General features: G+C 45.5%; 1 protein-coding gene across 1 annotated transcript in view; it reads right to left on the bottom strand.

Moving 5' to 3' along the window:
* Positions 1 to 15,860, bottom strand: part of SYTL3 (synaptotagmin like 3) — a 76,838-nt gene that overhangs the window by 25,974 nt on the left and 35,004 nt on the right. Inside the window, exon 5 of the mRNA XM_081294647.1 lies at positions 739 to 790. Within this exon, the coding sequence (XP_081150773.1) occupies positions 739 to 790 (52 nt within the window). The remainder of the gene's footprint in view (positions 1 to 738; positions 791 to 15,860) is intronic.

Genomic DNA, 15,860 nt, shown 5'->3' with positions numbered 1-15,860 from the left:
CCCCCGAGGGCCCCAGGCTTCACGTGCAGGATCTTGTTTGGACTCCCAAATTCTCTCAGTGCAAACCACACCAACACAAGGGCCCAAACTATTGAGAATATAAAAACAACCAGGAGAGGAACTGGAAGCTCAGGCTAAAAGAAGTGAGAACAAATGGGAGAGGAAGAAAGGAAGAAGTTCTGAGACCGGAAAAATCTCTTCATGGGTCCACAAAGCAGTGGCTGGTGGGAGCGCTCATTCACATGTTAATAAACTCAGTCTCAGGTGTCCAGACCACCGGCAGCTTCCAGGTGCTAGGGGTGAGAACTTTGTACAAAGAAGTTAACATCTCTAGGACCATTATTCAATGCCACCAGTTCCTTCCACCCATCTAAGATGCCAGGCACTGGGTACCAGGTGAGAGACGTGGATGAGTAATAGCAGCAAATGCTCGGCTCAGTATGTCCTCCGATGTGCAATCAGAAATGATAGTTTGTTTCCTCACAACATTTCAGGAGAATTTGAGAAACAAAACAGAACGTTAAATGAGAAAACACGTTGATACCAGAAGGCTTCTCATGAGAATCCGGAAGCATCTTTGAATCTTTTCCAGGTACTTTATCATTAAAAAATAAAAAAGCTACATTCCAAAGCAGTGACCTCTAAAAGTCAGGAGATCTGAAAGTCCTTTCAGGGCGTCCTCTGCCTGCCTGCCTGCCTGCCCTGAGGGCGGGACGATCTGTCCTTCACAACACTCACCTCAGCCTCTGATAAGATTGCAGGAGCTTGGCCCCAGCTGTCTCCTGTTTGCCTGGAGGAGAGATCAGCAAAGGTCATTCAGAAATGAGAATATAACTTAGGTAATACAGATAGAGGAATCAATCAGTTAAAATTATTTTCCTTTAACACCATTTCTTGTGCCTAATAAAAGAGGGGGGGGCGGTGATAGAAATGTTAAAAAATCAGATTGTGGGGAGGGCTGTACATCTCTCAATTTATTGAACATCATTGGTTTGCACACTTAAAACAGGTGAATTTATGTTATAGGAATTCTCTCTTACTAAAGCTGTTGACCCAGTAAGAGGCCATAATGGCTGGGAATGACTGTTTTTATGAAAAGTTGATTTTGAATTAGATTTTCTAAATCTGGATAACTTAAAAAACAGTTCAAGCTTCCAATCTTCCATTTTTCCTTTAAAAACATGTCTTAATTGAATGGATACATTCCTTTAAATGTTCCTTGTGATGAAGATTAAATTAATCTCTTTAAAAATGTAATCTACTTATTTCTGATTATAGTGCTTAATAATTTCCTAAATTGTATTGTATCTGATATATCACCCCTTTTGTTTCAAGGAGAGAGGTTTCCATGGTGTTTTAAGACCCCAAAATGAAACTCTGCATGTCTATATTTCTGTGACCACAGGTTCTTGGCCACCACACAGGAAGAGTCTGCCCAGGGTGGAAGGGCCAAAGGCCTCCACTCTGCCCCCACACAGCCCAACCCGCCAGGCTGCACCCTGGGAGGTCAATCCAGCTCCTGCTTCATCTGTTTGGAAAGTTTTAATTCCGAAGAAACATTTAGGTATTAGTATCACTTCCAGAGGATACACCGACAGATGTGTTTAGTAAGAAAATCAGAATGGGCAGGGGAGCCTCTGGAGGGGTGGACAACAGCTGGTGTTAAATCCTTGAAGAAGCCCCAAACCTTCAACCCGCCCCAGGTCAGTCCTTAGCTGGGCTGGCCTCAGGGAGCGGGAACCCTTGAAGCGGCATCTCATTTTTCCAGTCTACCTACCTGTGTGTGTTTCCAGGGCTTCATAAAGGTGTTCACTGGATTCTAAAAGGAGTCCAAGGGCTGTCCCCACACCCCATTAGGAAACACTTCTCTCAGGCAAAAGAGCCCTGCCCCGAGACTGAGAGGGGTGAGTGGAACCGGCTCCCCACAGGTGAAATCCAGCATCGACAAGAGCCCCTGGAAGAAACCGTCTGGGCGAGAAGCAAAGAGCACGCAGACTTGCACACAGCACAGGGAGCATGAAAGCAGAGAGCGGAAGGGGAAGACAGAGGAGCAAGGCTGCTGATCCTGCAGTCCTGGGGCAAACAGGTGCTGGGACCCAGATTGATCGTACGGCATGATGCGTCCGCCATAGTGCACTTATGTTACCCCAACTAACAGACAAGAAATGCCAAGCAGAATCCTAGCACCCGGGTGGGCTGCTCACCAGAGCCTACCCAGCACCTCGGGTCTCTTCCTGGGGTTGTTTCCCCAACATCCCCTGAGGCCCAGCCGCAAAAAGCAGTCCCTGTCCACAAGCCTCAGGTTCTCTCTCTGCAACCCAAAGCCCTTCAGGGGCACCCTATTGCCTTAGCCTGAGGTTCAGGCCCCACACTGCGTCTCCACCTTGCCTGAGGCCTTGCAATTAGAAATTGCTTCTGATGGCCCCACTCACCTGGGCGTTGCCTCCCTCTGGCTCCACGATTGCTGACACCCCATCCTTCTCCTCAGGCCCCATCTCAAGCCCTCCACAAGGAAAGCCCAGCTTTGTGTCCCATGTCACATTCCTTGGGTTCTCTCCTGGGATCCCTGCAGGTGGCCTTGCCCCAGAGTGGCCAGCACATGGCCCTCTGGTGCCCCCTGCTGGCTGTAGCAGCCTGGGAACAAACTTGCTCTTAATTCCTTTCAGTACTAAGGACTGCATCCAGGGCCTCACACATTCTAGACAAGCCCTCTACCACTGAGCTATACCCCCGCCCCTTTTACTTATTTATTTTTTAATGTTTCTTTTTACTTGTAGATGGACACAATACTTTTATTTTATTTATTCATTTTTATGTGGTGCTGAGGATTGAACTCTGTGCCTCACACATGCTAGGCAAGCGCTCTACCACTGAGCCATAACCCCAGCCCCAGCCCCTTTTATTTTGATACAGGGTCCCACTAAGTTGCCTAGGTTGGCCTTGAACTTGCAATCCTCCTTCCTTGGCCTCCCAAATGGCTGTAGGAATGGCCACAGCATCTCTGTCACTGCTCCTCAACTCTGCCTGTGAAAGCAGCCGTGGGCACATCTATGTGCTGATCAAACTTTGCAGACACTGAAATTTCAATTTAACATTATTTTTATATGTCACAAATATTAGTCTTTGTTAACTATTTAAGATGTTAAAACAAACAAACAAAAATGTGCTTACCTCCTGAGACGTGAAAATAGGCAGGAGGACCAGCTGGTCCATAGGTTCTGGTTTGCCCAGGCCCTTGCCACCTGACACGGCATGGATCCGGGGCAGCCAGGAGGCCACCCGAAGCCCCAGATCCAGCCTCTCCTGTGCAGATCCAAACCTAAAGGTCATGAGAGCCCTAGTGTCTGCAGGCCTCACTGATGACAGAAATGCTCCCCAGTGGCTTTTGTCCGGCTTCTAGGTTTGGGTTATTTCCCTTGCTCTTCTTCTGTCACCCTTTGCCATAGCTTCTAGCCAGAGGCTTCCTTCAAAAGCACCAAATCTTTTTTGTTGCTTATTAACCTACTTTAAATTCATGCAGCCACTGTGAGGAAACTCACAGGGCAGCTCTCTGGGGAGGCAAGGTGTTGGGATCAAGGGTCCCTGCCATCCTTCCCAGCCACCTGGCTGGTCAAGTGGCCTTTGAGGGAACACAGACTTTGCCAAGGGCAGGGCCAGACCCAGGCTGCCAGGGCTGCTCAGGAATGTGCAGCTGACCTTGTGGATGCACAGCACTTGCTTACGGTGGCTACTTGGGTGGGAAGCAAAGTAAGGTGGGGAGACACGGAACTGAACACAACTTGGATGACTGGGGCTATCTGGTATGTTCTTGGGAGTTACCACTTTACTTGGGTTCATATTTTTTCATAATAAAAAAAATTAAAAGGAGAACAATCACACATAGGCCAAGTCCCTGAGAACTGTACCACTTCCCAACTTTATCAATGCGTTCACATTTGTCATTATATCTTCCCTTGCTGGAACCTTCCGGAAGCAAGGCCCATGCTCTTGTGTTTGAGGCATCCCTCACCTTGGGCATCAGACTCCTGAGGGAGAGAGGGCAGGGTGGAAAGGGTGTACATAGGACAGTGGCTGGGTGGGAGAGGGCCCCAAAGTGGGAGGCAGACTCCTCCCCAGCCCAGCTGTGTCCCTCCTCCCCAGCCCAGCTGTGTCCCTCCTCACCTACAGCCCCCCTTCATTTCCCACATCCACCACACCCTCCAGGGCACACCGAGATCCTGCCCCTTCTTCACTAGGCACCTGCCTCTGTGGGTCCAAAGGCAACTTCCTTGCCCAGCACAGGAGGCTTGTGGGGGCTGAACTGTCCCCTGGAAAGACAGGTTGAAGTCCTCACCCCTGCTACCTGTGAACTGGACTTTAGGTGGAGACGGAGCCTTTGCAGATGAAGTCAAGATGGGCCACTAGAGAAGGACGCCACCCACGTGGCTGAGTCTCTGTTCCCTGCCCAGAACCACCCACTAGCAGATCCACAGACACCGCCTCGTGGAAAACCCCAAACCTCAGAGTAAGGCTGAGTTCCTGTGTTCCTCGAGAGGGACAAGCCCTGGAAAGGCTAACAGAAAGGGCTTCCTCGACCACATCACTCTCCCCTTCCCGAGGGGCGCACCACCCTCAACAGGAGAGCCCAGGGCCCACAGCTCCCTCCCGGCAAAGAGAAGCAGACACCCAGCTTCCCAGGCACTCTGAGTTAGGGACGGGGAAACTGAGCACCAGGTCTCCTGGGGCCAGATAAAAACAAAGATGGGGTTGTTAGAGCATGTCTTAAGTCCTAAGCTAGTATGACTGTCCTTACAAAAAGGAAAAGACATGGACGCGTCAGCGCACAGATGCTGTGAGGGTAGCCAAGTGACATGGGCAGCCTGGAGGACACTTCTATAAGCTACAGCAGTGCCCAGGATGGCTGGGAGCCTCCTGTGGTCAGAAGAGGCCGGAGGATGCAGGGGGCACCCACACCTCCACCTCAGGCTTCCCGTCTCCAGAACAGGGAAGACCATAAATCTCTGTTGTTTGAAGCAACCAAAGTACCAAAGGTTGTAGCTCTTTGTGACAGAAGTGCTAGGAAGCTAGTCCACAGGTCTCTGCCACTGAGTCCCTACCTTCCTCTCCAGTGTCCCACACTCAATCCAGGCCAAGCTGAGCTTCCCAGACGCCCAGGCCTACCCACGCCTGCTCTCCACCTGGGCTGTGCCTCACTTGTCCCTGCCCACACTCCTCCCGAGGGTTTTGTTACAGAGATCTGGTGACTGTGCTCACCAGGCAGGCCTTGTGGTGTTACTGTGCACACTCAGACAGAAGTCTGACTCCGCTATAAACAGATGCACAGGGGCTGGGGATGTGGCTCAAGCGGTAGCGCGCTCGCCTGGCATGCGTGCGGCCCGGGTTCGATCCTCAGCACCACATACCAACAAAGATGTTGTGTCCGCCGAGAACTAAAAAATAAATATTAAAAATTCTCTCTCTCTCTCTCTCTCTCTCTCTCTCTCTCTCTCTCTCTCTCTCTCTCCTCTTTAAAAAAAAAAATACTTAAAAAAAAATAAATAAAAAAAATAAATAAATAAACAGATGCACACATCTGTCCCCCCACCAAGACGGAAGTCTCTGCGGACATTGGTCTTGTCTTATGCAACTTGGTGTCCCCAGTACCCAGAAGAGGGCTTGCCACAGGGGAGGTGGTGGCTATAAGAATGACATTGATAGCAACAATACTGTTCTAACAAGAAGCACAGCCTCATTTAAGCCACACGATCAGACACATATTAAAGTAAGTCACAGTCCTGTTTTCCATGACTTTCCCGTCGTTTCATTCACTCACATGAACTGACTGTGATATGCGCAGGCGGCTTGCCCGCCAGGAGAGGGGGGCAGACACAGTCCCCGCTCAGAGCTCAGCAGTACTGGAGGATGGTGGGGTGAGGATTCACAGAGATTCCAGAAGGAACCAGGAGTCAACCTGTGGCTTATGGTCAGAAACTGCTCTGACCCTGCAGCTAGTGTGTCCATGACAAATCACCATGCATCTCTGTGTCCATTTCTCCATTTGAATTAAGGAAGAAAGAAACTCGTTTCGGATGCTCACAGAAACTCATAGACGTGGCTGCCCGCCATAGGCAGGGCTCTGCTGCGATGCTGGCCAGCCACACTGGCTCCTGACCACACCAGCACCCTGGACTGCGGCGCCTGCAAAAGATGCCAGGACCCGCCCTCCCAAGGTCTCTCTCTGGGATGACTTGGCTCACAGGGGAAGAGAGCCAGGAACAGTCTCCCTGGAATGCCCCAGTGGAACTAGATTCACCAAGTGACGGAGGCTTTCCCATCTGAGTGCACCACCCGTGCAGCCAGCTCTCTCTCAAGATTTGCCCATTAGGCTTCCCTCCAAGGCAGCCAGACCCTGTACCAGCTATTCAGCCTCATGTGGTCTTGCTGCAGAGCTAACAGGGCAGTCAGGTGGAAGAGCAGCCTGCCCTGTGTCCACCTCTCTGCTGGTGCCTGTGGATCAGAACAGCGGCCCTCTAGGAAACAGTACCTTGCAGTTCCCAGGGAGGCCTAAAGAAAACACAGGAAAGGCTACCTGTATGGAGCTTCCATGGGAGCTGAGCAGATGTGCCCTCTCCTTAAGATCTTTAGGTCCATCCTGGGAAGCTGTTCATAATATAAGGATTTTATGAGAATAACACTTTGCTGTGTTCAGGTCTTTCCTTTACAGGGAAGAAAAGGCCCCAGAACAACAAAGCTTTAAACCACTGTCAAGACAGAATCTCTCCCAGAACATTTCAAGGTTTCTTCACAAGTTACAGAATTGTGTACTCTGTCACAAGTGGTTTTCATTCTTCACACACACACACACACACACACACACACACACATTAACCAGGCAGGATGATGGTGTGTGAAACGGCTTCTCCATAGCAACCTTTTTACTATCTGTGCGTACCCCATAACATCATGCTAGATGCTTCCAATGGGAATAATTGAATTTTTTAAAATAAAAATCAAACATTTAAAAAAATAGGTTTGAGCTGGAGTCCAGAGCCACTTTAAAGTATATTTTAGTTTTTAGAGATGTTTTGAGCTAAGATAAATAGCCCTGGGGCCAGGCTAGTCCCAGGGTGAAAGGAGACAAAGAACACTGCCTTGAATCAGCAACTGATGCCTTCCAGGGAGCAGAATTAATAATGGTGGATTTACAGCCTCGGGGGCACCAAACATTTCTCATGCAGTGTCCTTTTGCCACCAGACATTACTCTTGCGCTTAGCTGCGGGAGAGAAAAATACTCTTTCCCTTTGATGAAGCTACCCCCATTCATCAAGCAGAGATTCTGGCTGGTTTCCAAGGTGATAACGGTAATGGAGGGCCAGACAGCAACTCTTCCACTAAGATCGGCTTATGGTTGATGGTAACTGACCTGAGTCTGTTGAGTATCTGGGTCAACAGGGTCTGAACTCCTTTTCAGCATCCTTTAGATTTTTTTCTACAAAGTGAATGTGAGTTTTAGGAGTTCTCTCTATATTCTGAATATTAATCTGTTAAATTGAATTAAGTCTGGCTTCAACAATTCTCCATACTTAGTAAATTGTAAACCTAACTTGATGTATAAGCAGACTGTAACCTATTCTTGTAGCAAGTAGTCAAGTCTCAGCCAATCCCAAGCAGACAACTGTTCCAACCGCATTCAAATAAGTCAGAGGAGCTGTAACCAACGGGTCTGGCTCAGCGCCTGTTTCCCTTTCTCTGGTTATGAAAGTGACCCGCCCATGTGGTAGAGCAGTGCATTCTGTAACACTTTTGGTCCAGACGGCTGCTCAATTCTAGAATCACAAATAAAGCAAATTAAGACCTGCAGAACTAGATTTGTTGTAATTTTCTCTATTAACAGTTTGGGCAACAGCAACAAGACCCTAAGTAAGTGCTAGCTCTACTGAGATCCTTGAGGAACACAGGAAAGAAGGCATCCTTGACCCCTGGAGGTCCCTGTCTTTCTTGGAAGCTGGGGGTTATAAGCTCCTCTCTGAGGGTCTCTGCTCTTTTTGTACTGAGCCCTGATCATTATTAGGCTTTAGATTTAGGCTTAGTTTGTATTGTGAGAGAGTATGTGACCTTCGGAAGTCATAACAAAGAGGGCTGCGTCTGTAGGGAGGCCTCAGTCTGGGTCAGACAGACGTGAAGATTTTCAGTAGCCAGGTAAGGTTTGCTTGACCACAGGTAACTTAGAGTTACTTTGGCTGCAGTTGGGGAGTTTTAATTATTATTTACCTTTGGGGAAGGGGAAAAAATTATTTACTGGTGGGGAAGGGAAGGATCATAAATCCCATAAGAGCAATGAGATACAATTATGTGGTTTGGGAAGAAAAAGGAAAAAAGGATGGGGGAAGAGGAACTTTGGATTCCTGAGTGGCAGGGTGGTCACCCATGGCACGTAGCCAGAGTTGCACTACACCCAGTTTCAAAGGTAAAAATTACCAAGGGGCTTTGGAGGTGCCTGCGATTCCTGGGGGGGCTATTCCCTGGATTCATAAGGAAATGCAAGTGAATAGGGAGAAAGCAAAGGTCAGAATCCTTGGCTCTTGTACCTGTAATGGCTCAGTGAAATTAGAAGGAATGCTGGGTCAGAGCTGGAAGCTAGACTAAGCTCAGATTCTGGTCAGTCCAAACTGGTGTGGCTACCAAAGGAGGTGCAAAACCAAGAAACTTGAAACCTGGCTCAGGTGTGAAGGAATTGTGCACCCTGGAAATGGGTATTGAGGTAGAAGGGATAAAGATATGTAGAAAGGAGGGAGGGGGAGGAAAATGAAACTGTGGCTGTAAGTCTAAAAGCCCTGTGATCAGACTTGATCCCTAGACCTTTTTCCCCCCTCCTGTCCCATCACTCCCAAATTTCTGAGTTTATAAACCTTAGAGTTAACTAAGGTTTATAAAAACCTTATTCGCTATCAATGAAAATTGCCTAGCTTTGATTAAAGCTTAAGTGCACGGTTAACCTACATGATGCATTTCTAGGTTAGATCAAGCAAAGGGAGAAGTCTTTTCAAAAACCTTATAATAATATGGGTACATTCCAAACATTACTTACATAGAACAGACACTGTCAAACTGAAGGTCTCAGAAGGAGAGCAGACCGTCAGAAACATCTTGTGACGCGTGATCAAAGAACCCTATGCACCAAGCCGATACCTTCCCACGCTGTCCTCACAAAGCTTCCCTCAAAAGAAGAGCCCAAGGCCCCAAACATGCTTCTCACTCCCAAGATAGCTGGCATTCTGCTTTAGGAATGTTGTCTTTCTTTTTTTAATACTGGGGATTGAACCCAGGGGTGCTTTACCACTGAGCCACATCCCCAGCCCTTTTTATTTATTTATTTATTTATTTATTTTTTGGTTTGAGATAGGGTCTTGCTAAATCAATTGGCTTCAAATTTGTGATCCTCCTGCCTCAGTCACCTGAGTCGCTGGGATGACTGGTGTGTGCCAGACACTGTGCCCAGTTCATCTTTCATTTTCTGATAAAGCTCTTACTTTTTGCTAAAACCCAATTCATCCTTAAATTCTTTTCTGCAATGTGTCAAGAGCCTGGAAGATGTGAGCAGCGGGTCCCAGCCTCTGGAGAGACCTGCATGAACCCTCTGCCGTGGCAGAATCTTCTAGAGGAGTCTCTCCTAGGATGGGTTCCCAGGGGAGCTGGAGCAGGGCAGCTTCTTGGTGCTGAATGCAGAGTGGAAGACTGCATGCGAGTCAGTGCTGTCCACAGATCAGTCACAAATGGCTATACCTGATCCAGACACTGGAAAAAGCCACTGTGGCACCCCGGGTGAGCAGATGACATGCTTCGTGCCCAGCGTGTGGGACTGGCTTTATGACCACAGGGACTTTCACCCACTGAGTAGGCCTATTAACTAGGTCATGGTCAATGTAATCTCCCTGCCATAAAGTTGACTGCAGTGAAAAAGAGTTCCTATCAAATCTGCTCCCTTAACACCCCCTTCTCTCCCCCTACTCCCCAGGTCTTACAGATGCTAATAAAGAGAGTAGGTCAATTAACAAACAAACAAACAAACAAAAAAAAAAACAGTCACAGAACAGATTCCAGAAAGGTGGAAAATTCTTAGCAGGCCCACCTCTCACAATTCCAGGCTCCTGGGACTGTGCAGCCCTTAAAGACCTTGAGGTGACGCGGACATCATCTTAGACACAGCTTCCTGGCGTCACAGAGCGACTTCTCCACCATCATGAAACTCTTACCTCTCTTAATTTTTTTTCTACTTATGCCTACCTCTTTCACTTGATAGGATGATGCTGTAATTAGAATTTCAGAACCAATAGCTTCTTCAGCTAACTCGACAGAGTGTTGGACCTGTTGTGCCAAACTAGATCCTTCCATGCCTACGGGTCCCTGAGTTCTCCCTGTAGGTAACTCCAGCCATGCCCCTGATGCACTGTCCTTCAGTTGTACCTCTGATACGATTTCTCCCTATTTTCCGTTAGCACAGTCATGGGACTCAAGAACCAGGACTGATGAGAACATCGCAAGCAGGTTTGCCCCAGAAGCCCAAATGTTGGTTTTGCAAACTGATATATGTGCCTGCTAACTAAATTTCAATGCCAAGCAACAAGGATATAGATTGGAGGAAAAAAGAGTCTCCTCAATAAATGGTGCTGGGAAACCTGGATACCCACTTACAGAAGAATGGAACTTGACCCCTTCTCTCACTAAGTAAAATAATCAGGCTGGGGTGGAGCTCTGTGGTGGAGCATTTGTCTAAATGCGCAAAGCTCTTGGTTCCATTCCCAGTACAGGAAAAAAAAAATCAACTCAAAGACTTAAATGTAAGACCTAAAACTAGGAAACCACTAAAAGAAACAAGGAGGAAACACATCAGGATATTGATTTGGGCAAATTTTTGGGGGGGGACATGATCCCCAAAACAGGCAACAGAAGCAAAAATTTATGAATAATATCACATCTACTTAAAAAGCTTCTGTACAGCAAAGGAAATAGTCAACAGAGTTAAGTGACTTCTGCAAAATAAGAGAAAATATCTGTAAAACTGTTCGTCCAACAAGAGGTTAATACCCAAAATATATCAGGAGCTCAAGTTAATTGCAAAAAAAAATCTGATTAAAATATGAGCAAATTATCTGAATATATATTTCTTAAAAATATATACAATTGGTTAAAAAACATGCAAATATGCTTGGTAGCACTAATCATTAAGGAAATACAAATCACAATATCATCTCATCTTCATTAGCATGGCTATTATCAAAAAGATTTTTTAAAAAATAACATGCTAGTGGAAACATGAAGAAAAACTCCCAAATGCTGTAGGTGGGAATGTAAATTGGTACAGCCAATGGAAAACAGTGCAGAAGCTCCTCAAAACCCTAGAACTAGAACTAACATATGATCCAGCAATCCCACCCCAGGTATAGATCCAAAGGAAAGGAAGCAGGTATATCAAAGAGATGCCTATACGCTCTGTTGCAGCACTATTCCCAATAGCCCAGGTACAAAACCAACCCAGGTGTGCACTGATGGATAAATGAAGAGAAAATACACACAACAGAATATTATTCAGCCACTTAAGAAGGAAATACTGTCATTGTGGCAACTTGGTGGACCTGGAGGATGTTATGTTAAGAGAAGTAACCAGATACCAGAAGAAATCCTGCAAGTTCTCACACATATACAAAAGGTTTAAAAGCTGATCTTGCTGAAGAAGAGAACAGAATAGTGGTTAAGACCCTGGGAAGCAGGTGAGAGGGAAGGATGAGAGGGGATGGTTAACAGGCACAAGGGTGCAGCTGGATAGGAAAATAACTTCTAATTGGATAACTACTGTTGACAACAATTAATTGTATGTTTCAAAATAATTAGTAGAGAAGATTTTGAATGCTCCTAAGACAAATAAACAATAACTGTTTAAGGAGGTGTCCATCCATTATCCTGATCTGTCATGGTATATTGTATGCTTGCACTGAAATGTCACACGTACTCCATGAAAACCCACAATTATTATGATCAATAAAGTAGATCTTTAAAACAACATGACTGAATAAGATCAAGAACCTGCCTTGGGAATATTATTACCTAGAAACACGGGGTGAAAGCAAAAAGTTTGAAGATCAAGGTCTTAATCTGATACGACCATCTCAGCTCTACCCAGTTTGAATGGACCAGTCTAAAATTTTTTCAGAGACATGACAGGCAGTCCAATCCCTTGGGAAAATCACTTCCAGAGCACACCTTTTGTGATGCTGCCATTCTTTTGTCTTTTCTCTCAAGGAGGGGAGTAAAAGGAAAATATTCAAAAGCAGGATGCCACATTTTCTTAAAGACAAAAGCATATACAAAGCAACCCTGTCTCAAAATAAAAAATAAAAGGGCTGGGGATGTGGCTCAGCAGTTGCGTGCCCCTGGGTTCAATCCTCAATATATACAGAAAGTTTTATGTCTTGAAAACAAACATGGCTTCATTAAAGACAGCCTCTTAGGAGAGTAAACACATCAACTGGGGGTCTCCTTGTCACTTACAGAGAGCTCTGCAGAACTGAATCCACCTGCTCAATTGTGGGGTGGGGGTCTTTACTGAAGAACAAGCAGGACATTGGAATGGAGCCATCTCTAAATATTGACTGGAACCTGATTTTTTTCATCTACAAGTCGAGTGCCTCAAGCCTACACCTCCAGCCTGATGCTGTTCCCGTAACCCTGTAGCCAAATGGACCATACCCAGGCTGCCCACGTAGGAAAACAAAACTCTGAACAGCTACCTCAAGGACTAAGCCACATTTGCTACCAGAAGAGGAGGGTAGAAGTTATTTCTGATAATTATCAGACACAACAGCCTTCGAAGATGGACATCACTACCTAAGTACATGTATGAAGACACGAGTGGTGTGGATCTACTTTGTGTACAACAAGAGATATGAAAAATCGTGCTCTATATGTGTAATATGAATTGTAATGCACTCTGCTGTCATGCATAACAAATTAAACTAAAAATAAAAAAATATTCAGCCTTCCTAAACTATCCTATTTCCCAAATTATTAATAGAATGAAATTCTTAGTAAATCATTTATATATTACATTTATCCTCCTTTAAGCTTCAAAAAAATGTTAGTATTAAAAATAATAGTATTAAAATATTTCTGCTTTTAAGCTTGAATAATCAAGCAATAAAACTTTCAGGCTGGGGTTGGGGCTATAACTCAGTGGCAGAACACTTGCCTAGCAGGTGCAAGGCACTGGGTTTGCTCCTCATCACCACATAAAAATAAACAAACAAAGGCATTCTATCCACTTACAACTACCAAAAACAAAAACAAAAACCTTCAGGCTGAGAAAAAGAAAAAAGTGCATTTATGGCAAGGAGCCACAAGAGGGTGCCATTTTTCCATGCTGAGCAGATGCCTGAAGCCTGAAGATGATCTCCAGCTTCATTTTTCTAGTTATCTGTAACCTAGACAACTTCCATCATAAAGGTTCATTAACTTGGCTACTTTACCAATGACTCTCAAACAGAACACATAAAAAAGATTCCAAGGGGAATACCCTCTTGAACCCCGAGTCCCACTGAGTCAGAACCTCTGTGTGTGAGGCCAGGAGCTTTGATTTGACACAGCTTGCAGCTGACCCTGGGGCAGGCCCCAGAAGCCAGGCTCAAAGTTCCTGCACAGAATTCCAGCCAAGTACCTGTGGACAGAGTGGCTAGAGGTGACAAAGACAATGCCAGAATGGTGCGGAGAGCTTCCCGGCTATCTATGGACTGAAACCTCTGAAACCGTAAGACCCAAATATGTTGTTTCCCTCTCTATGTTGTCCTCATCAGGTCTTTTGGACACAACACAGCAGCCAAAAAGCTGACTGAAACAGTTCTTGACCTTTGAGGCAGCATCTTGGCCTCTGGGGACAGCCCTGAAGCACAGGATTGATGCACCTTGGAGCTGTACAAACCAACGGCCCTGGATTATGAACCAATGTGAAGGGCACTGATAATGTGACAAATAGTTCTGGAGCATTGAACACCAGGGAAAAGATTAGATCAGGCTTTTTGTTGGACTGAAGAGCTAAATAAAAGAAGAAAGTAAGAGTGAGTATTTAACTGAATCGTAGGATAAGGAAGTCTCTAAGCATTAAAGCAAAGAAAAAAGTTATATAAGAAAAAGTGGATTTGATTACAAACTCACAAAAAAATTATATACGTCAAAAACCACAAACTGGAAGACACATGTGCAAGTAATATGACTGAAAAGGGTTAATAATTTTAATATAAGAAGAACATCTATGGGGCTGGGCCGTAGCTTAGTAGTACAGCATGTGAGGCACTGGGTTCGATCCTTAGCAACACATAAAAAAAAAAAATAAATGAATGAATAAAGATAATTTTATCCATCTATAATTAAAAAGATATTTTAAAAAATAAAGATCATTTTAAAAAAAAGAACATTTATGGAAGGTCAAAAAGATAGAAAGCCAGGCATGGTGGCTCACATCTGTAATCCCAGTGACTTGGGAGGCTGGGGCAGGAAGATCTTAAGTTCAAGGCCAGCCCAGGCAATTGGTGAGATCCTATCTCAAAAAAAAAAAAAAAAAAAAAAAAGACTGGGGATATAGCTCAGTGAATAAATGACCCTGGGTTCAATAAAAAAAAGTGAAAATATTCAATCTCATTAGTAATTAGATGAGTGCAATTAAAATATAAGAAAACCACTGTGCACTACCAATGTGGCTTTACCAAATTGACAGAGTTGTTTTTTACTTTGTTTGTTTGTTTGTTTCAGGCACATCCTCTCTGGAAACCAAATTCTTAACCTTATCCTTGTAGAAATATTCAGAGACTTGTCTACAACGCTGTTCATTGCACCATAAAATATGATTTTAATATTACAAACATCCCAGACATAATAGAAAACTGAAAGTTCCCTGGCTATCTAGCAATCATGAGTTGATTAAATCAATGCTGACACCTTCTGAGGCTGGATGAGATGCGGTAGGCAGAAATCACACGATGATGGTGACAGACATGGAAAAGAGTCTTTATAAATTATTACATAAACATCAGGATAAAACTACAATCAATTTGAGCCAAATGACATAAACACATTGGCTTGACTTAAGAAACTGCCTCTGGGCTGGGGATGCAGCTCAGGGTGTGGAGCTCTTGCCCATCACACTCAAGGCCTTGGGTTCCACTCAAGAAAAGAGACAAAGGAGACAGAGGAGAGAGAGAGAAATGGAGCCAGGGAAAGGCTGAGCCTCCAGCCCCAGAAAAGCCTTCAGCTGGAGACAAAAACAAGAATGCTCGTTGTTCTAAGCCACTGAGTTTGGAGTCACTTGTTACGCAGCCACAGGTGACCAATGCACAGAAAGGGATGATCTCATGCCTCTCGTGGTATAGGCCATGATCTAGTTTTATGGGATAGGATATAGAGGGCTGGAAAAAGCCTCCTTTGCACCATCACAACACACACACACACACACACACACTACAGAAATCACAAAAACACATCAGAGAGCTGGGGTGCAGCTGGCTCCCTATTGGGGTGCAATGGGGACCACTGGGGATCCCAGACACCAGGGGGGGTTGTCTGCTGCTCTCTGTGCACCTGTTGTCTGGTCAGCACAGACAGCAGGGAAGGGTGGTCCTTCTGTGTCCCCGCACTGACCCCTTTGCTGTATCCATCCTCCAATAACAGTTATTTAACCAGCCTGAATTACATCCCCATTGTTCCAACAACCACGTGATTTCCTCTCTCCTAACTGGACCTTACCTGACCCAAGACACAGGTATTCAGTTCAATGCACCCATTTCTTTTCCATGTTCTCCTTTAGGGGTACAGCCAAGAGCAAAGAAGACCCCCTCCT

This window comes from Spermophilus citellus (assembly GCF_964194105.1).
Source record: "Spermophilus citellus genome assembly, chromosome: 5".
In the NCBI taxonomy this organism is placed as follows: Eukaryota; Metazoa; Chordata; class Mammalia; order Rodentia; family Sciuridae; genus Spermophilus; species Spermophilus citellus.
This window is presented reverse-complemented; position numbering and strand designations above follow the sequence as displayed.